General features: G+C 44.7%; 1 protein-coding gene across 6 annotated transcripts in view; it reads right to left on the bottom strand.

The window, feature by feature from the left end:
• The window catches only part of ANKS1B (ankyrin repeat and sterile alpha motif domain containing 1B), a 151,744-nt gene that overhangs the window by 53,504 nt on the left and 82,393 nt on the right, over positions 1–15,847 (bottom strand). For 3 of the 6 annotated variants that reach the window (XM_056517327.1, XM_056517323.1, XM_056517325.1), the window contains exon 3: positions 5–154. The exons of 1 other annotated variant lie outside the window; for it this stretch is intronic. In XM_056517327.1, coding sequence (XP_056373302.1) covers positions 5–154 — 150 coding nt within the window. The remainder of the gene's footprint in view (positions 1–4; positions 155–15,847) is intronic. 2 more of the 6 variants (XM_056517324.1, XM_056517326.1) reach the window with 1 other exon arrangement.

Below are 15,847 nucleotides of genomic sequence, written 5' to 3'. Positions count from 1 at the left end.
TTACATATGCTTTGTAATCACACGCTTGGAAGATGAGCTTTTCTGGATGGTGTTGCCAGTACTGAAAGGGTATCGAGCCTGTGGCTTCATTGGGGGCTCGGAGGCTGATAGAAGGTTGATCTCCCCAATCTCCTGTCTGAAAATCATATTTACTCTAAAAGTAACAAGTCTCAGTTTAGTGGATTGTACAATAATAAAACGTTACACACGGAACACCACAGAGTATGATGGCGGACAGCTGGCGTGGGCCCACACGTTATCACTCCAACCACGGAATCACAGCTCCACAACAAGTTGAGGACCACAGGTTGTTGAAGACACGTACAGAATGCTGCATGCAATACGTAAAGGAATGTAACATTGTTTTTTTTATTATCCACGAATAGTACAAAGGACAACATGTGTATAGAAAAAGTTTAAGATTTCCATAAATACAGGAAAGGCTTCTTTATGGTACAAGTAATAAAACTGTTGAACATCTATAATAAATAATATTGAGTCAAAAGTCAGCCATCTAGACAAAGGTCTAGATACTTAGTTATTTTTTCAATTATGTTTGTAGGGTAATGATTTTTTTTGTACCTGACAGAGAAGAAAGATCTAAAATCAATCAACAAAGTGATTCTTTACAGTAAAAGTAGTATGTAATACTTTGCTTTAAGTATGAATGCTGCATGCAGTACATAAAGGACTATAACAGGTTTTTTTTTCTTTTTTTATCAAAGAATGGTACGAAGGACAAGGAAGTCGTGTAGGGAAAAACTCAAAGATTTTAATAAATGCAGGAAAGGGTTCTTTATGGTAAAAGTAGTAAAACTGTTGAACATCTACAATAAGAGATATTTACAAAAAAAAAACAAAAAACGCTATCTAGATAAAGGTCTAGATACCTAGTCATTTTTTAAAGATTTTCTTTGTGGCCTTTTTTTTGTACCTGACAGGGAAGAAAGATTATTTAGCATTAATAAACAAGAGGATTCTTTACAGTAAAAGTAAGTGCTAAGCATAGGAAGGAAGGATACATAAATGTCTACAAATGTTTTCATATTATTGTCATTATCTTCTTCTATTTTATTCATGTTGTATCTTACATGCCCTACTTTTTCTTAAAGGAGTAGTCCAGTGCTGAAAAACATATCCCCTAAGTTTTGACCGCTGGGGCCCCCCGTGATCTCCTGTACGGGGCCCCAGCAGCCTGCAGAAAGGGGTGCGTGTTTACCACTGCACAAAGCGGCGGCTAACACGCCCCCTCAATACAACTCTATGGCAGAGCCGAAGTGCTTCCTTAGGCAATCTCCAATTCTGCCATAGCGCTGTATTGAGGGGGCCTGTCGGCCACCGCTTCGTGCGGTGGTCGACACAGGCTATCTGGCCAGCGAGCCGGGACCCCGTACAGCAGATCGCGGGGGGGCATGCTGCAATCTAAGGAAACTGTGCATGGGGCCATAAGTCGTTAAAGACACTCACAGAATGCTGCATGCAATACGTAAAGGACTGTAGCAATTATTTATCCAAGAATGATATTGTGGTAACGGGGTGTGATGCAGGGTAGATGGTATTACCCTAGGGGCAGATGTCATTAACCCCTTGTATTCATGACGCCAGGGCGTGGTTTATCCTCGATACCACCCGAAGGTATACCTCTAGATCCTGGACTAGGCACGGGGGCAATAATGACTCCCAAGCAAATCGATGGATAACGGTAGCTTTACTGAGGGTAGACAGATGGTAAAGTCTATACAGTTCAGCCAGGGCCCTCGGAGGTGACCAGTGACTCAGAGACCTTAAGGGCTTGCTGGAACTTGTAGTAGAACTGGACAATTTAATGCAGGCCACTCTGACTTGACAGTTGTTGACAGGGACTGACTTGACTGATGAATGACAAAGCTATGACTGTAGCTTACTTGCTATTGACTGTGGCTGCAGACTTGACTTGAGGCCTCCAATGACTCTGGACACACACTAGGACTCGACTTGACTGCACTGGACCTCAGCAACAGGAGCTCTAAGCTTCAAAAGAGTAAGCTAGCTCCACCCAGGGCTTTTAAGGGGAGACTAGCAGGGAGCCCATAGGTCACCCCTGGGATCACCTGGTCACTGGTACCAGGAGTTAACAATCACATGGTACATTTCTTAAAGCAACAACACATTATATATTATAATACATAGCAAAACATATATACAGGGGGAACCAAGCACAAGGGGCCCAGGGGACACTGAAGGGAGGCTGCTGGACAGGGCAGCAAGGGTACAGGGTAACACCTCCCATACTGGGCCACCACAAACTCCCCCTCTTAAATAGAGTCATCCTCGATGCCCAGTCCTGACCGAAGTGGCCACTGGGGGGCCAGTGACAGTTCCTGGGGCATTATGCAAAATCACAGGTCTGGTTATGAAAAGCAAAACAGGGGCGAGTCCATGTAGCACTTGTAAATGTCCATACAGGCTCCTATATTTTAGGGCAATAAACATGGGGGTAACGGACCTTGTAACTGCTTTAGTAACACATTTATGACACCAATACCCATAAGTTGCAGATTGAGCTGCCGGAGGCTATCTTCCCAATGCCTTGGCTGCTGGGGCCCTTTGGTTCTCAACACTTCTCCCCAGAACTCAACATACATTGTTATTCTATACAACAGTGTTACCTTTACATATTGTACTCTGTCCCTATACGTGCTTGTACCTATATCTCAGGGGAACCCTCTGGCCAGTAGAGTACCCTGTACACATAGACAGGAGAGAAAACATTAGACATATATATGCATACATTGAAAACTTGTGGACTGGGACTACGAATGATGTTACAGTCCTAATTTAGATATTTACAAGTGTTTGGACTTTGCAAAGGGTTTGCACCCAATTGGAGTAGAACACCTGGGCCGCTGTCTTGGCTGTGAGATCTTTGACGGCGACAATATCAACCCATTTAGAGTAGCGATCCACCATGGTGAGACCATGTGTGTACCTTGACCAGGTAGGCGACAACTTGACATGGTCTAGCACGACCAACTGGTTAGACCTTTCACTCTGGATGGAATGCATCCTTGCGCATGTTCTTGGAGACATTACAGACAGCACATTCACTGCACCATTTCTCAATGTTGCTCCGCATTCCGATCCAATAGAATCTTCATATGACAGTAGCTTTGGTCTTGTGGACTCCAAAGTGTCCCGATTAATCATGGTATGCGTTGAGGACCATCGCCGCATCTCTTTGGGGAACCAGAATCTGATGAAGTCAATCACCAAAGACCGGATCCAAAGAATTTCGGTACAACAGTCCTTTGTGTACACACAGTTGCTTCCTCTGTCACCACAGACGTTTCAGCTCGTAGTCACACTGGGCCTGGCGTAGATGGGTTGGTACCTTTTTCGCCAGAAGGAAGCCCAACAGATCCCCCATGACTCGACTTTCGTCCTGAAGAGTCTTTCAGGTGTATAGGTCTTCTTTAACCTTTTTGGACCACCTGGGTTCACCTTCCATGAGGGCGATCACAACATTCTGGTTCACGAAACGTTGGTAGAATGGGGGCATGTCCACGTCTTCCCACACGTCTTTGACAGGGGGTTCTTCGACGGGGGTAATCCGAGACAGTACATCGGCACTGACATTAGACTTGCCGCTTCTGTACTTGATGATGAAACAGAAATTGGCTAATCTTGAAGACCAATGCTGCTCGATGGCACCCAACTTAGCATTGTTCAGGTGGGCCAACGGGTTATTATCCGTGTAGACAGTAAATGGTGTGGCAGCCAAATAGTTTTAGAATTTTCTGGTCACGGTCCACACCAGGGCGAGGAGTTCCAATTTGAATTAGCTGTAATTTGTTTAGTTCTTCTCTGCTCCTCAAAGGTTACCACTGGCATAGGAAATTACTAGCTCTTGACCTTCCTGGACTTGGGACAGGACAGCTCCCAGACCTTCAAAACTGGCATCAGTATACAACTGGAACTGATGACTGTAGTCTGGATACACCAAGATACGTGGTTCTGTCAGCAGATGTTTGAGAGCTCGGAACGCCGTCTCTTGCTCTTCGGCCCATTCAACAGGTAGTCTTCCATTGTAGTTCTCCTTTGCTGTACCCCGTGAGAGAGCTGTGAGGGATTCTGAAATCTGGGCAAAGTGGGGAATAAAAAGACCGTAGTAGCCGGCAAACCACAGGAATCTCCTGACATCTTTCACCGTACAAGGGGTAGGCCAGTTCTTGACAACTTCCACCTTTTCAGGATTAGGCTGGACTCCCTCTGTGCTGACAACACGACCCAAGTAGTGAACCTGAGGTTTGAGCAAGTGACACTTTGATGGTTTGATCTTCAGCCCATGCTTGATCAAGACTTGGAAGACGTCTGACAGGTGGCTAAGGTGTTCCTGGTAGGACTTGGACTACACAATGACATTGTCCAGGTACAATAGGACACTTTGAAAATTCAGATGGCCCAGGCACCTTTCCATCAGACGCTGGAATGCAGCAGGGGCATTGCACAACTCAAACGGCGTACTTTTAAACTTGAACAGTCCCATGGGTGTCATGAAGGAGGTCTTCTCCCGATCCTCCACGGCCATGGGCACTTCCCAATATCCACTGCTTAATTCCAGGGTGGAGACGTAAGCAGCCTACCCGAGGGCGGTGAGTGACTCCTCGATCCTTGGCAATGGATAAGCGTCCTTATGTGTGACATTGTTCAATTTCCAGTAGTCGACACAGAAGCGGATGGTTCCATCCTTTTTCTTGACTTTCCTTGACAGGGGCTCTGACTTTCCTGGATTACGTCTGCCTCTTTTATGTCAGCCAGCATCTTCTTGACAGTCTGATGCATGCCGGGAACGACCGGACGGTGTCTTTACTTGATAGGTGGGCTGTCACCTGTGAGGATTTGGTGCTGAATCATTGAAGTCTGCCCGAAGTCTGTGGCATGCTTGCTAAAAGCCTCATGGTACCTCTTGGCAACATTGATGATTCCATCAGACAGGTTTACTTACCGAACCAGGACTCTCCCATTGGTGACAGTGACGAGGCTTCTTGCTGCTCGAACAAGAGGATGATCTTCCAATTGCATAGGTACCAGCAGGGCTTGATAATCCCTATTCTTGACTCCGGGAAGTGCACAACACCAAATGATGGTCTCCGTGTTGGGTTGTAATTTTACTGACTTGATGTCTTGAACTCGTACTCTGCAAATTTCACCTTGCTTGTTGGCAAACTTCTGCTCCTCCTGTAGAACTTTTAAGTGGTGCTGCGCATCCCGCTGGCCTGAAGGGGACATATGGGGAAGAGAGGCATTCAAGGCATCTAACACTTCAGTGAAACAATTCTTCATAATGTTCCACCCCAATATAAACTCAGCAGACCCCTTATCTGTCACATTATTTACAATTACTCCCTGCCCGCTAATTACATGCTCTCCCAACTGAATGGTTGGCTTCCCTTCCAGTATCCATGTTGGGGACTGGTTTCCCATTACCTGCAACTACTGTGAAGTTAACATCATCAGGCTCACACAATAAACTAGCATCCCGATGCTGATAGAAAACACTTTTAGGTATAGTAAACACTTGTGACCCTGTATCTATCAACGCCTCCAATGGTACACCTTCCACAATAACTTTTACATAGGGGCAGGAGGCGAAATAAAGTGAGAGTTCTGACTTAGGTGGTGCAGGGATTGGACCTGATGACTTTTTTCCTGAGGGCTGGTCCTCGACCTCAGGGGAAACCCGTTTAAATCCCAGCATTGCATTTTCCAATGTCCTGACTTATTACAGTAAGTGCAAAAGAGTCTTTGAGTCCTCAAGGGTCTATTGGGTGGAGGATTGCCGTAATCAAAATTGCGGGGAGCAGGGGCAGGTTTCTTAGGCAGGGGCAGTTCACGGTCAGGTGGAGCGGCCCAGGTGGCAAGCCCCTTCACAGCATTAGTCAGTTGTTCAATATCCTGTCTAACACTCTGTAAATCTGAGGCTGTGGTGACTGGCAAAGCAGGTGGCACTGGGGCGGGGGCTGGTGATGGTGGTATAGGTCTGGTTACCCCCCCTAGTGGCTCTTGGAAAGGTGGACAAACTTCCTCTAACTCAGTCCCGGACTCAATCACTTGAATAGCCAGTCTCTTGAAAGCGGGGAATGACAAGTTGGGGTTTTGGACCTCTAACATTGTCAACTGGGGTTTGTCCCACTTATTATAAGCCCCATCAATAAATCTGTCCATTAACACGCTGTTGCCCTGCTCGGGAGTTATACCATCTAATTTTTGGACAGTCTCTAGGGCATTCTGTAGGGCTACGGCATATGCTCTCAAGGTCTCACCTGGCTTCTGTCACCTTTCATACAGCCGGTGATGTACCTCTGAGGAAAATGCGACTCAAATACCTGGTACAGTCCTTCAAAGATCTGCTCTACAGTCGCCTTCTCGGAGGCTGGCCAGGTGTGGACTTCCTCTAACGCTGGTCCCTGTAGTTCTGTGAGCAATTTCACCTGTTGGTTAGGAGGGAAAGAGTAAAAGACAAACAAACTCTGCATCCTCTCTTTGAAATCCCTCAAGGTGAAGATGTCTCCAATGTAGGTAGGGAAGACAGGGTTTGACTGGCTGATCTGGAAAGCTGGGTTCTGACATCCTGTTAAATTTTGGGTGCACTGTCGCTTTAAGGGAAATAAGGTGCTTTCCCCTTTAAGATGATTGCTGAAGTGCTGCAGCGGCTTGGACTTGGCTAATGGGGGTAGTGTAATGGATGCTCCTCCTCTATTTTGCAGGCACCCTGTTTTAAATAGTCTTGCGACCAGACTTGCAGGTACTAATGGGTTAATGTTAACAGGTACTGACACCGGAGACTTAATACTGCCAATCATTGGTGTTTGCAGAGTCTGCGCTGCAGCTGGTGCTCGACGGATAACAGCAGAGCCGGATGCAGCAGCCGGAACCTCCAATATGGCTGCACCAGGGAACTTCCTGCTTTGGCAAGGTCTTCCCCAGTGCAACACAGGACGGCTCTTTGGTTCCTCCTTGCTGTGCTGAAGAGGGGGTCACCGCTGGGGACTGACGGGGCGGAGCTGCGACCACTCGCGCAAGAAACACCGGACCACATTAACCCTTTCGGGTACTGGGGGGGAGGACTTGTCGCATAAGGCGCACACTCGTATCCTGTTTGTAGAACGCCAAGGGTTGTGGTAGCGGGGTGTGATGAGGGCAGATATTGTTACCCTAGGGGCAGATGGCATTAACCCCTTGTATTCGTGACGCCAGGGCGTGGTTTATCCTCGATACCACCTGAAGGTATACCTCTAGATCCTGGGCTAGGCACGAGGGCAATAATGACTCCGACGCCAAGTTACGGATAACGGTAGCTTTACTGAGGGTAGACAGATGGTAAAGTCTATACAGTTCAGCCAGGGCCCACGGAGGTGACCAGTGACGCAGAGACCTTGGGGGCTTGCTGGGACTTGTAGTAGGACTGGACAATTTAATGCAGGCCACTCTGACTTGACAGTTGCTGACAGGGACTGACTTGACTGATGAATGACAAAGCTATGACTTTGGTTACTTGCAATTGACTGTGGCTGCAGACTTGACTTGAGGCCTCCAATGACTCTGGACACACACTATGCCCGACTGCACTGGACCTCAGCAACAAGAGCTCTAAGCTCCAAAATAGTGAGCTAACTCCACCCAGGGCTTATAAGGGGGAGACTAGCAGAGAGCCCATAGGTCACTGGTACCTCCTGGGTAACAATCACATGGTACATTTCTTAAAGCAACAACACATTATATATTATAATACATAGCAAAACATATATACAGGGGGAACCAAGCACAAGCGGCCCAGGGGACAATGAAGGAAGGCTGCCGGACAGGGCAGCAAGGGTACGGGGTAACACCTCCCGTACTGGGCCACCACAATATGAAGGACAAGTAAGTTGTGTATGGAAAAATTGAAAGAATTTCATAAATACAGGAAAGTTTTCTTAATGGAAAAGTAGTAAAACTGTTAAACATCTACAATAAGTAATATTCACTAAAAATTCAGCTATCTAGACAAAGGTCTAGAAACGTAGTGATTTTTCAGATTATCTTTGTAGGATAATGATTTTTTGTACCTGACTGGGAAGAAAGTTAATTTATCATTAATCAACAAAGGGATTCTTTACAGTAAAAGCAGTATCTTTGAAACAAGTACCATAATTGAAAGGCATAAAAGGAAGAATAGATGAATGTCTACTTATTTACCATTTTTGCACTTATCTTCATTACCTTCTTCTATTTTATCCATGCTGTATCTTATATGCCCTACTTTTTCTTAACAGAGCATATTATAAGCCCTGTAATATCTATTTCCTAACTTTATGGAGGCATTTTCCTACCTGATGCAGCCTAAGGAAACTATGCATGGGGCAATGGCAAATTTAATATCAATAAACAAAGGGATTTTTTGAGTTAAAGCATTGAATCTGTAGCATGTACCATAAGTGGTAGGCTCAGGAAAGGATTTTTTACAGTAAAAGCTGTCAGTGAAACATGACATGGGAAGGTCTAGACCCGTGTTTTCAAAGCAGTGTGTCGCCAGCTGTTGCAAAACAGCAACTCCATTCATGTTGGGAGTTGTAGTTTTGCAATAGCTGGAGGCGCACTGCTTGAAAAACACTGGTCTAGACAGTTATCTTTTGTTATCTTCTACTTTATCCATGTTGTATGTAATCTGTCATACTTAAAGGGGTACTCCGGTGAAAACCTTTTTTCTTTTAAATCAACTGGTGGCAGAAAGTTAAACATATTTGTAAATTACTTCTATTAAAAAATATTAATCCTTTCTGTACTTATTAGCTGCTGAATACTACAGAGGAAATTATTTTCTTTTTGGAATGCTCTCTGATGACATCACGACCACAGTGCTCTCTGCTGATGTTATTATAATAATAATAATAACGCTTTATTTATCGTTGTCCTTAGTGGGATTTGAACCCAAGTCCCCAGCACTGCAAGGCAGCAGTGCTAACCACTGAGCCGCCATACTGCCCTTAGCATATATCTGCTCTGCATGGTTGCTAAAATGGACAGAGATGTCAGCAGCGAGCACTGTGCTCGTGATGTCATCAGTGTTCCAAAAAGAAAGGAATTTCCTCTGTAGCATTCAGCAGCTAATAAGTACTGGAAGGATTAAGATTTTTTTTAATAGAAGTAATTTACAAATATGTTTAACTTTCTGCCACCAGTTGATTTAAAAGAAAAAAGGTTTTCACCAGAGTACCCCTTTAATACAGGGAATTATATTCACCTGAATATCTATTTCCTAAGTGTACGGGAGTATCCTCTCATCTGCTTCAACCCAAGAAAGCTGCACATGAAAGCACAGCACACTTATCTTTAATATACTAAAGGATTATTTACAGTAAAAGTAGTGAATCTGGGAAACATCCACCATAAATAGTAGATATGGGGCAAAAAGGTCTGGATGATAGTATCTGCTCACCATGTAACCCACATTTAAAGGGGTATTTCGGAGGGATTTTTTTGTATTTTTTTTTTAAATCAACTGGTGCCAAAAGTTTGTAAATTACTTCCATTTCAATTTGTTAATCCTTCCAGTACTTATCATCTGTATGCTCCACAGAAAGTTGTATAGTTCTTTCCAGTCTGCTCCCTGCTGACACCTCGGTCCATATCAGGAACTGTCCAGGGCAGGATGGGTTTGCTATGGGAATTTGCTCCTGTTCTGTACAGTTCCTGAAATGGACAGAGGTGTCAGCAGAGAACACTGTGGTCAGACTGAAAAGAACTACACGACTTCTACTCTAGTATACAGCAGCTGATAAGTACTGGGAGGATTAAGATTTTTTTTAAAGAAATAATAATATTAAAATAAAATGTTTTTCCTCCAGTGTTCCCCTTGTTTTTGCTCCTCATTTATGGGAAGACCTGTTTTTCTTTAATAAAGTTATCCAGGATTACAAACAAGTGAAATATTTTTGAAGAAACAAAGGGGAACTTTGTTTCTCAACCAGGGTGCCTCCAGCTGTTGCAAAACTACAACTCCCAGCATGCCCGGACAGCCAAAGGCTGTCCGGGCATGCTGGGAGTTGTAGTTTCGGAACAGCTGGAGACACCTTGGTTGGGAAGCACTGTTATAGAAGGTCCATGTACAGATATATATGGTAAGTATTTTAACTATATCCCTCCTGGTAATGATGGAAAGTGTTGTAATGGGTCTCTCCCCCTTCTTGCGGCAGTTATATGACGTCCCCAGCCCTTTCCCATTAGACCTTGCAGGCATCAATATTAAAGGGGTATTCCAGGAAAAAACTTTTTTTTTTTTTTTTTTTTTTTTGTAGATCAACTGGCTCCAGAAAGTTAAACAGATTTTTAAATTACTTCCATAAAAAAAAAATCTTAATCCTTCCAAGAATTATCAGCTGCTGAAGTTGAGTTGTTCTTATCTGTCTGGAAACAGTGCTCTCTGCTGTCATCTCTGCTTGTCTCAGGAACTGCACACAGCAGAAAAGGTTTGCTATGGGAATTTACTTCTACTCTGGACAGCAACCGAGACACGTGTCATCAGAGAGCACTTAGACAGAAATGAACAACTCAACTTCAGCAGCTCATAAGTACTGAAAGGATTAAGATTTTTTATATAGAAGTAATTTAGAAATCTGTTTAACTTTCTGGAGCCAGTTGATTTATAAAACAAAAAAAAAAAATTTCCTGGAAAACGCCTTTAAATGCGCTCATACAGCTGTAAAGGACAGGGTTGTCGCTTGGCTTTCTGAAAACAATGGCAGCGAAGCAGTAAAATAGGGGGCATGCATTGTAAGCATTTTTCTACAGACACACAGGTATGGCATCCGTGGCATTAGCATTCAACAGGAAACGATCAGACAGCGAGAGGTACGTAAGCGTTCCGGCGTGCGGAAAATAATTACACGGCAGCGGGATCAGGGCAGGGGGAGTTCTCTCTCCTTTACACATAAAAAGCCAAACAAAATGACAACCGCAGCCATTAATTATACCGGAGATCAGCAAATAGTCTAAGTGCACCAACAATTATCTTAGAATATCTTAGAAAGCAGAATATACCAGAGATCCAGGTACTGTATGTTGGGCTCTGTGGCCTGCAGCAAGCTGCTTAATAGACGTCAGGATATTCTTGGATTAAAGATTTAAGGATTCTGCTGAGAGGTGCTGTATATATAAAGGTTCTTTCAAGATTATTTCGAGATTAAAAGTTATACCAATGGGACCACCGGGGACAAGATTGAGGTGGCGGCTGCATGCTCGACTGCTCCATTAATTCTCTACGGGACTTTTGAACATTGCCAAGCACTAAAGTCTAATAGACAGTGAATTTAGTGTTGTGCACCATGGTTCCATCTACTCCAGGGACAAAGGGCCTCTGTTCTCAGGATTGGTAGGGGTCCGAAAGGCTGCCCCCCACCACCCCCAATCAGCTAGCTATGCCCTATCCTGTGGATAAGTAGCTGATGGGTGAGGGAGCGACCAATGGGACCATCGGGACAAGAACGAGGTGGCAGCACGATTGCTCAGCCACTGCTCCATTCATTCTCATAGGTTCTTTTCCATTCAGGAACAAGGGGTCTTTGTTCTCAGGATTGGTGGGGGTCTGAGCAGCTGCCAATCAGATACCTATCCCCTATCCTGTGGATAAGTATCTGATGGATGGCGTCCATCTAATGGGACCATTGGGGACAAGAACAAGATGGCAGTATGCATGCTCGACTGCTGCTCCATTCATTCTTTATGGGACATTTGAACATTGCCAAGCACTGCAGTTGCATAGACAGTGAATTAAGTGTTGTGCACCATGGTTCCATCTACTCCAAGAATTAGTGGTCTATGTTATCAGGATTGGATGGGGGTCCAAACAGCCCCCTCCCAATCAACTAGCTATCCCTATCCTTTAAGTACCTGATGGACAGGGGCCCTACTATTGGGGACCACCGATGACAAGAACAAGGTGACGACAGGCATGCTCGGTTGCTGCTCCATTCATTCTCTATGGGACCTTAGAGCATTGCCAAGTCCTGAAGTCCCAGTTAAGTGTTGGCAGAGCATGTGCACAATGGTTCCATTCACTCCAGGAACAAGAGGCCTTTATTCTCAGGATTGGTAGGGGTTCGAACGGTTGGCTCCCCCACCAATCAGCCAGCTATCCCCTATCCTGTGGATCAGGAACAACTTATAATCTTGGGATTACTCAATAAAAGGGGTATTCCAGAAAAGTAACCAGAGAAACCCCTTAAGTCAATGATGTCTGTCCGGGGCTGTTGGTGGCCATCATTTCATGGATCTGGCACTGCTGCTATAATGGAAACCATGACAACAGTGTGGACAGAGCCTTAAAGGGGTACTGAGGAGGAAAAAATTTTTTTTTCAAATGAACTGGTGCCAGAAAGTTATACAGATTTGTAAATTACTTCTATTTAAAAATATCAGTCCTTCCAGTACTTATCAGCTGCTGTATACTACAGAGGAAGTTGTGCAGTTCTTTCCAATCTGGCCACAGTGCTCTCTGCTGCCACCTCTGTCCGTGTCAGGAACTGTCCAGAGCAGGAGCAAATCCCCATAGCAAACCTCTCCTGCTCTGGACAGTTCCTGACACAGACAGATGTGTCAGCAATGAGCCCTGTGGTCAGACTGGAAAGAACTACACAACTTCCTCTGGAGCATACAGCAGCTGATAAGTCCTGGAAGGATAAAGATTTCTTAATAAAATTTACATATTTGTATAACTTTTTGGCACCATAAAACATTTGTTAACCTCCAGAGTACCCCCTTTAAAGTGTACATGTCATATAACAGAAAAAAAGGGTCATCTTTTATCCTTAAAGGGGTACTCCACCCCTAGACATCTTATCCCCTATCCAAAGGATAGGGGATAAGATGTCAGATCGCCGCGGTCCCTCTGCTGGGGAGCCCCGGGATCCCCGCTGCGGCACCCCGCTCTCATTACAGCACAGAGCGTGTTCGCTCGGTGCGTAATGACGGGCGATACGGGGGACGGAGCAGCGTGATGTCATGGCTCCGCCCCTCGTGACATCACGGCCCATCCCTTTAATGCAAGTCTATGGGAGGGGGCGTGACGACCGCCACGCCCCCTCCCATAGACTTGTATTGAGGGGCTGGCCCGTGACGTCACGAGGGGCGGAGCCGTGACGTAACGATGCTCCGGCCCCTGTACTGCCCGTCATTACATGCAGAGCAAACTCGCTCTGTGCTGTAATGATAGCGCGGTGCCGCAGCAGGGATCCCGGGGCTCCCCAGCAGAGGGACCGCGGCGATCTGACATCTTATCCCCTATCCTTTGGATAGGGGATAAGATGTCTTGGGGCGGAGTACCCCTTTAAACAGTGTCATTTTGTACACGGGAGGGGTCTGGTACTACAACTTAGTCCTCTTGCCTTGAATAGGGATGAGCTTAATGTCTCCTCTAGTGGGAACTATAAATGTAAGTGGGTTTTCTAGCATGGGGAGGGTAGCACAAAGTTTTGCACCACTAAGAATGTAATGTGAGTGGTGATGTGTACAAATTATTCATCAACACTGATAAATGTAAGGTAATGCACATGGGGAAGAAAAATCTGGGCTCTGATTATGTATTAAATGGGAAGACACTTGGGACGACTGACATGGAAAAGAACTTAGGAGTCTTAGTTAATAGTAAACTTAGCTGTAGTGACCAGTGTCAGGCAGCTGCTGCCAAGGCAAATAAAATCATGGAGGGCATCAATAGGGGCATAGATGCCCACGACAAGGAAATAATTCTACAGCTGTACAAATCACTAGTCAGACCACACATAGAATTCTGTGTACAGTACTGGTCAGACCACACATAGAATACTGTGTACAGTACTGGGCACCAGTGTACAAGAAAGATATAGTGGAGCTGGAGAGGGTTCAAAGACGGGCAACCAGGGTAATAGGGGAATGGGAGGACTACAGTACCCAAAAAGATTATCAGAATTAGGGTTATTTAGTTTAGAAAAAAGAAGGCTTAGGGGAGACCTAATAACTATGTATAAATATATCAGGGGACAGTACAGAGATCTCTCCATGATCTATTTATACCCAGGACTGTATCTATAACAAGGGGGCATCCTCTACGTCTAGAGGAAAGAAGGTTTCTACACCAGCACAGTCGGGGATTCTTTACTGTAAGAGCAGTGAGACTGTGGAATTCTCTGCCTGAGGAGGTGGTCATGTTAACTCGGTAACATTATTTAAAGGGGTCTGGATGCATTTTTGGAGAATAATAACATTACAGGTTATGGATTCTAGATTTATAGGGACAGAACGTTGATCCGGGGATTTATTCTGATGCCATATTTGGAGTCGGGAAGGAATTTTTACCTCTAGTATGAGGGTTCTTTCCTTCCTCTGGATCAACTGAGTAGGGAATCATTAGGGTTATAGGTTGAACTTGATGGACTCTGGCGTAACAATGCCACAGGAGTCCTAGCATATCCTAGCTCTGGGGTCAAGGGCACTAGAGGACGGAAATGGCACTTCTTCTGGGGACAAGTGTCCAGTGGCCTCTAGTGGCTGCACAAAAAAAGCTGGAGAAGATGCCAATCAGGACTACAGGGTACCAGGGTGAGTTGGCATGTTGGCAGAGTCCTTCTTTGAGGGGGAAAGAAAACTATGGGGAAAATTACCTACAGGGGGATCCTACCTACAGGAGGAAAACTATCTACAGTGAGTTCCTACATATAGTGGGAAAACTACAATACAGGTCAGTCCCACCTACAAGGGGCAAACTGCATATGGGAGAGGTGTCGTTATTCTCCACAGTAAAACATTTACAGTATTGAAACACAGCTGTATACAGAGGTGTCTTTCCCTTACATTTGTAATGTCTGTTTATTTGTTTTTGTATTTTTCTGTTTAGGTGTGTATTTACACAATAGTTTGTTCAGAACAGTTTACTATTATACCTGGATAGGGAATAGTTAATGCTCTGAACGAATGAGAACTCGGGTGGAGTTATTTTACACCATACTTCTCCTGCATTCAGGGCTAGTTATTCAGTGGAATACTATGATGTCTGTTAGTTTAATGCCACTATGTCTGTTTGTGCAATATTCTGACTATGTCTGCTTGAGCATTTACCTTGTATTTATCTTGTCATTTTATCTGGGTTTTTAGCCATGGTTATATAGCATGCTCCTTGTATTTTAGTCTGTGTTACAATCAGTCGGTTTTAAGATTATGTTTGTTCATTCTGCTCTATCTGTAATCACACTGCGTCTGAGTCTTGCTTGTACCCTGTGCTTTGTATGTTATATTCATGTTTGGTATTCTGGAGTCTGTTCAGACTCATCCGGTTCTAGTCTAGTGTTTCATTTATTATCTTTCCGTTTCCTACTGGGTCAGAATTTTGTCCAAATGGTGGAGTGTGTCTGCTGGCCAGTAGCCTATTTGGATTTATTATTAATGGCAACTCCTTTTGTGGAGTGGGGTGTCCAGTTTGTTTGTTCTGTGTTCCAGTGCGAACAGTGTCTTATGTTTCCTTATCAGTTTGCCTGTTTATATTCTGCCCTGTTAGTATTTGTATCCTGTTTGGTATATCTGGTTGTCTAGTAGTTTTACTTTTCTAGCCTGTGACCGACTATGTATATTATGTGTTTTTACGCCACTGCACTTTAGCGCAGGAAGGAACCGGCGCCCAGTTGTCGATCCACTGTTTTTAGGGTGGATGGGCAAGTAGGCAGGGAGAGCAGTTTTAGGGTCAGCTTAGGGCTCACTCTCCCTGTCCCCCTGGTCAGTCCTTGAAAGAATAACCAGCCAACCCACTTGCTCTGTTGCCACTTTCCATATTCCGTTTTCAAGTGGACGAGATGCAAGGACC

The sequence above is a fragment of the Hyla sarda genome, chromosome 4 (genome assembly GCF_029499605.1).
Source record: "Hyla sarda isolate aHylSar1 chromosome 4, aHylSar1.hap1, whole genome shotgun sequence".
Taxonomy (NCBI): Eukaryota; Metazoa; Chordata; class Amphibia; order Anura; family Hylidae; genus Hyla; species Hyla sarda.
The sequence above is the reverse complement of the archived record's forward strand: the minus strand, read 5'-3'. Positions and strand labels throughout refer to the sequence as shown.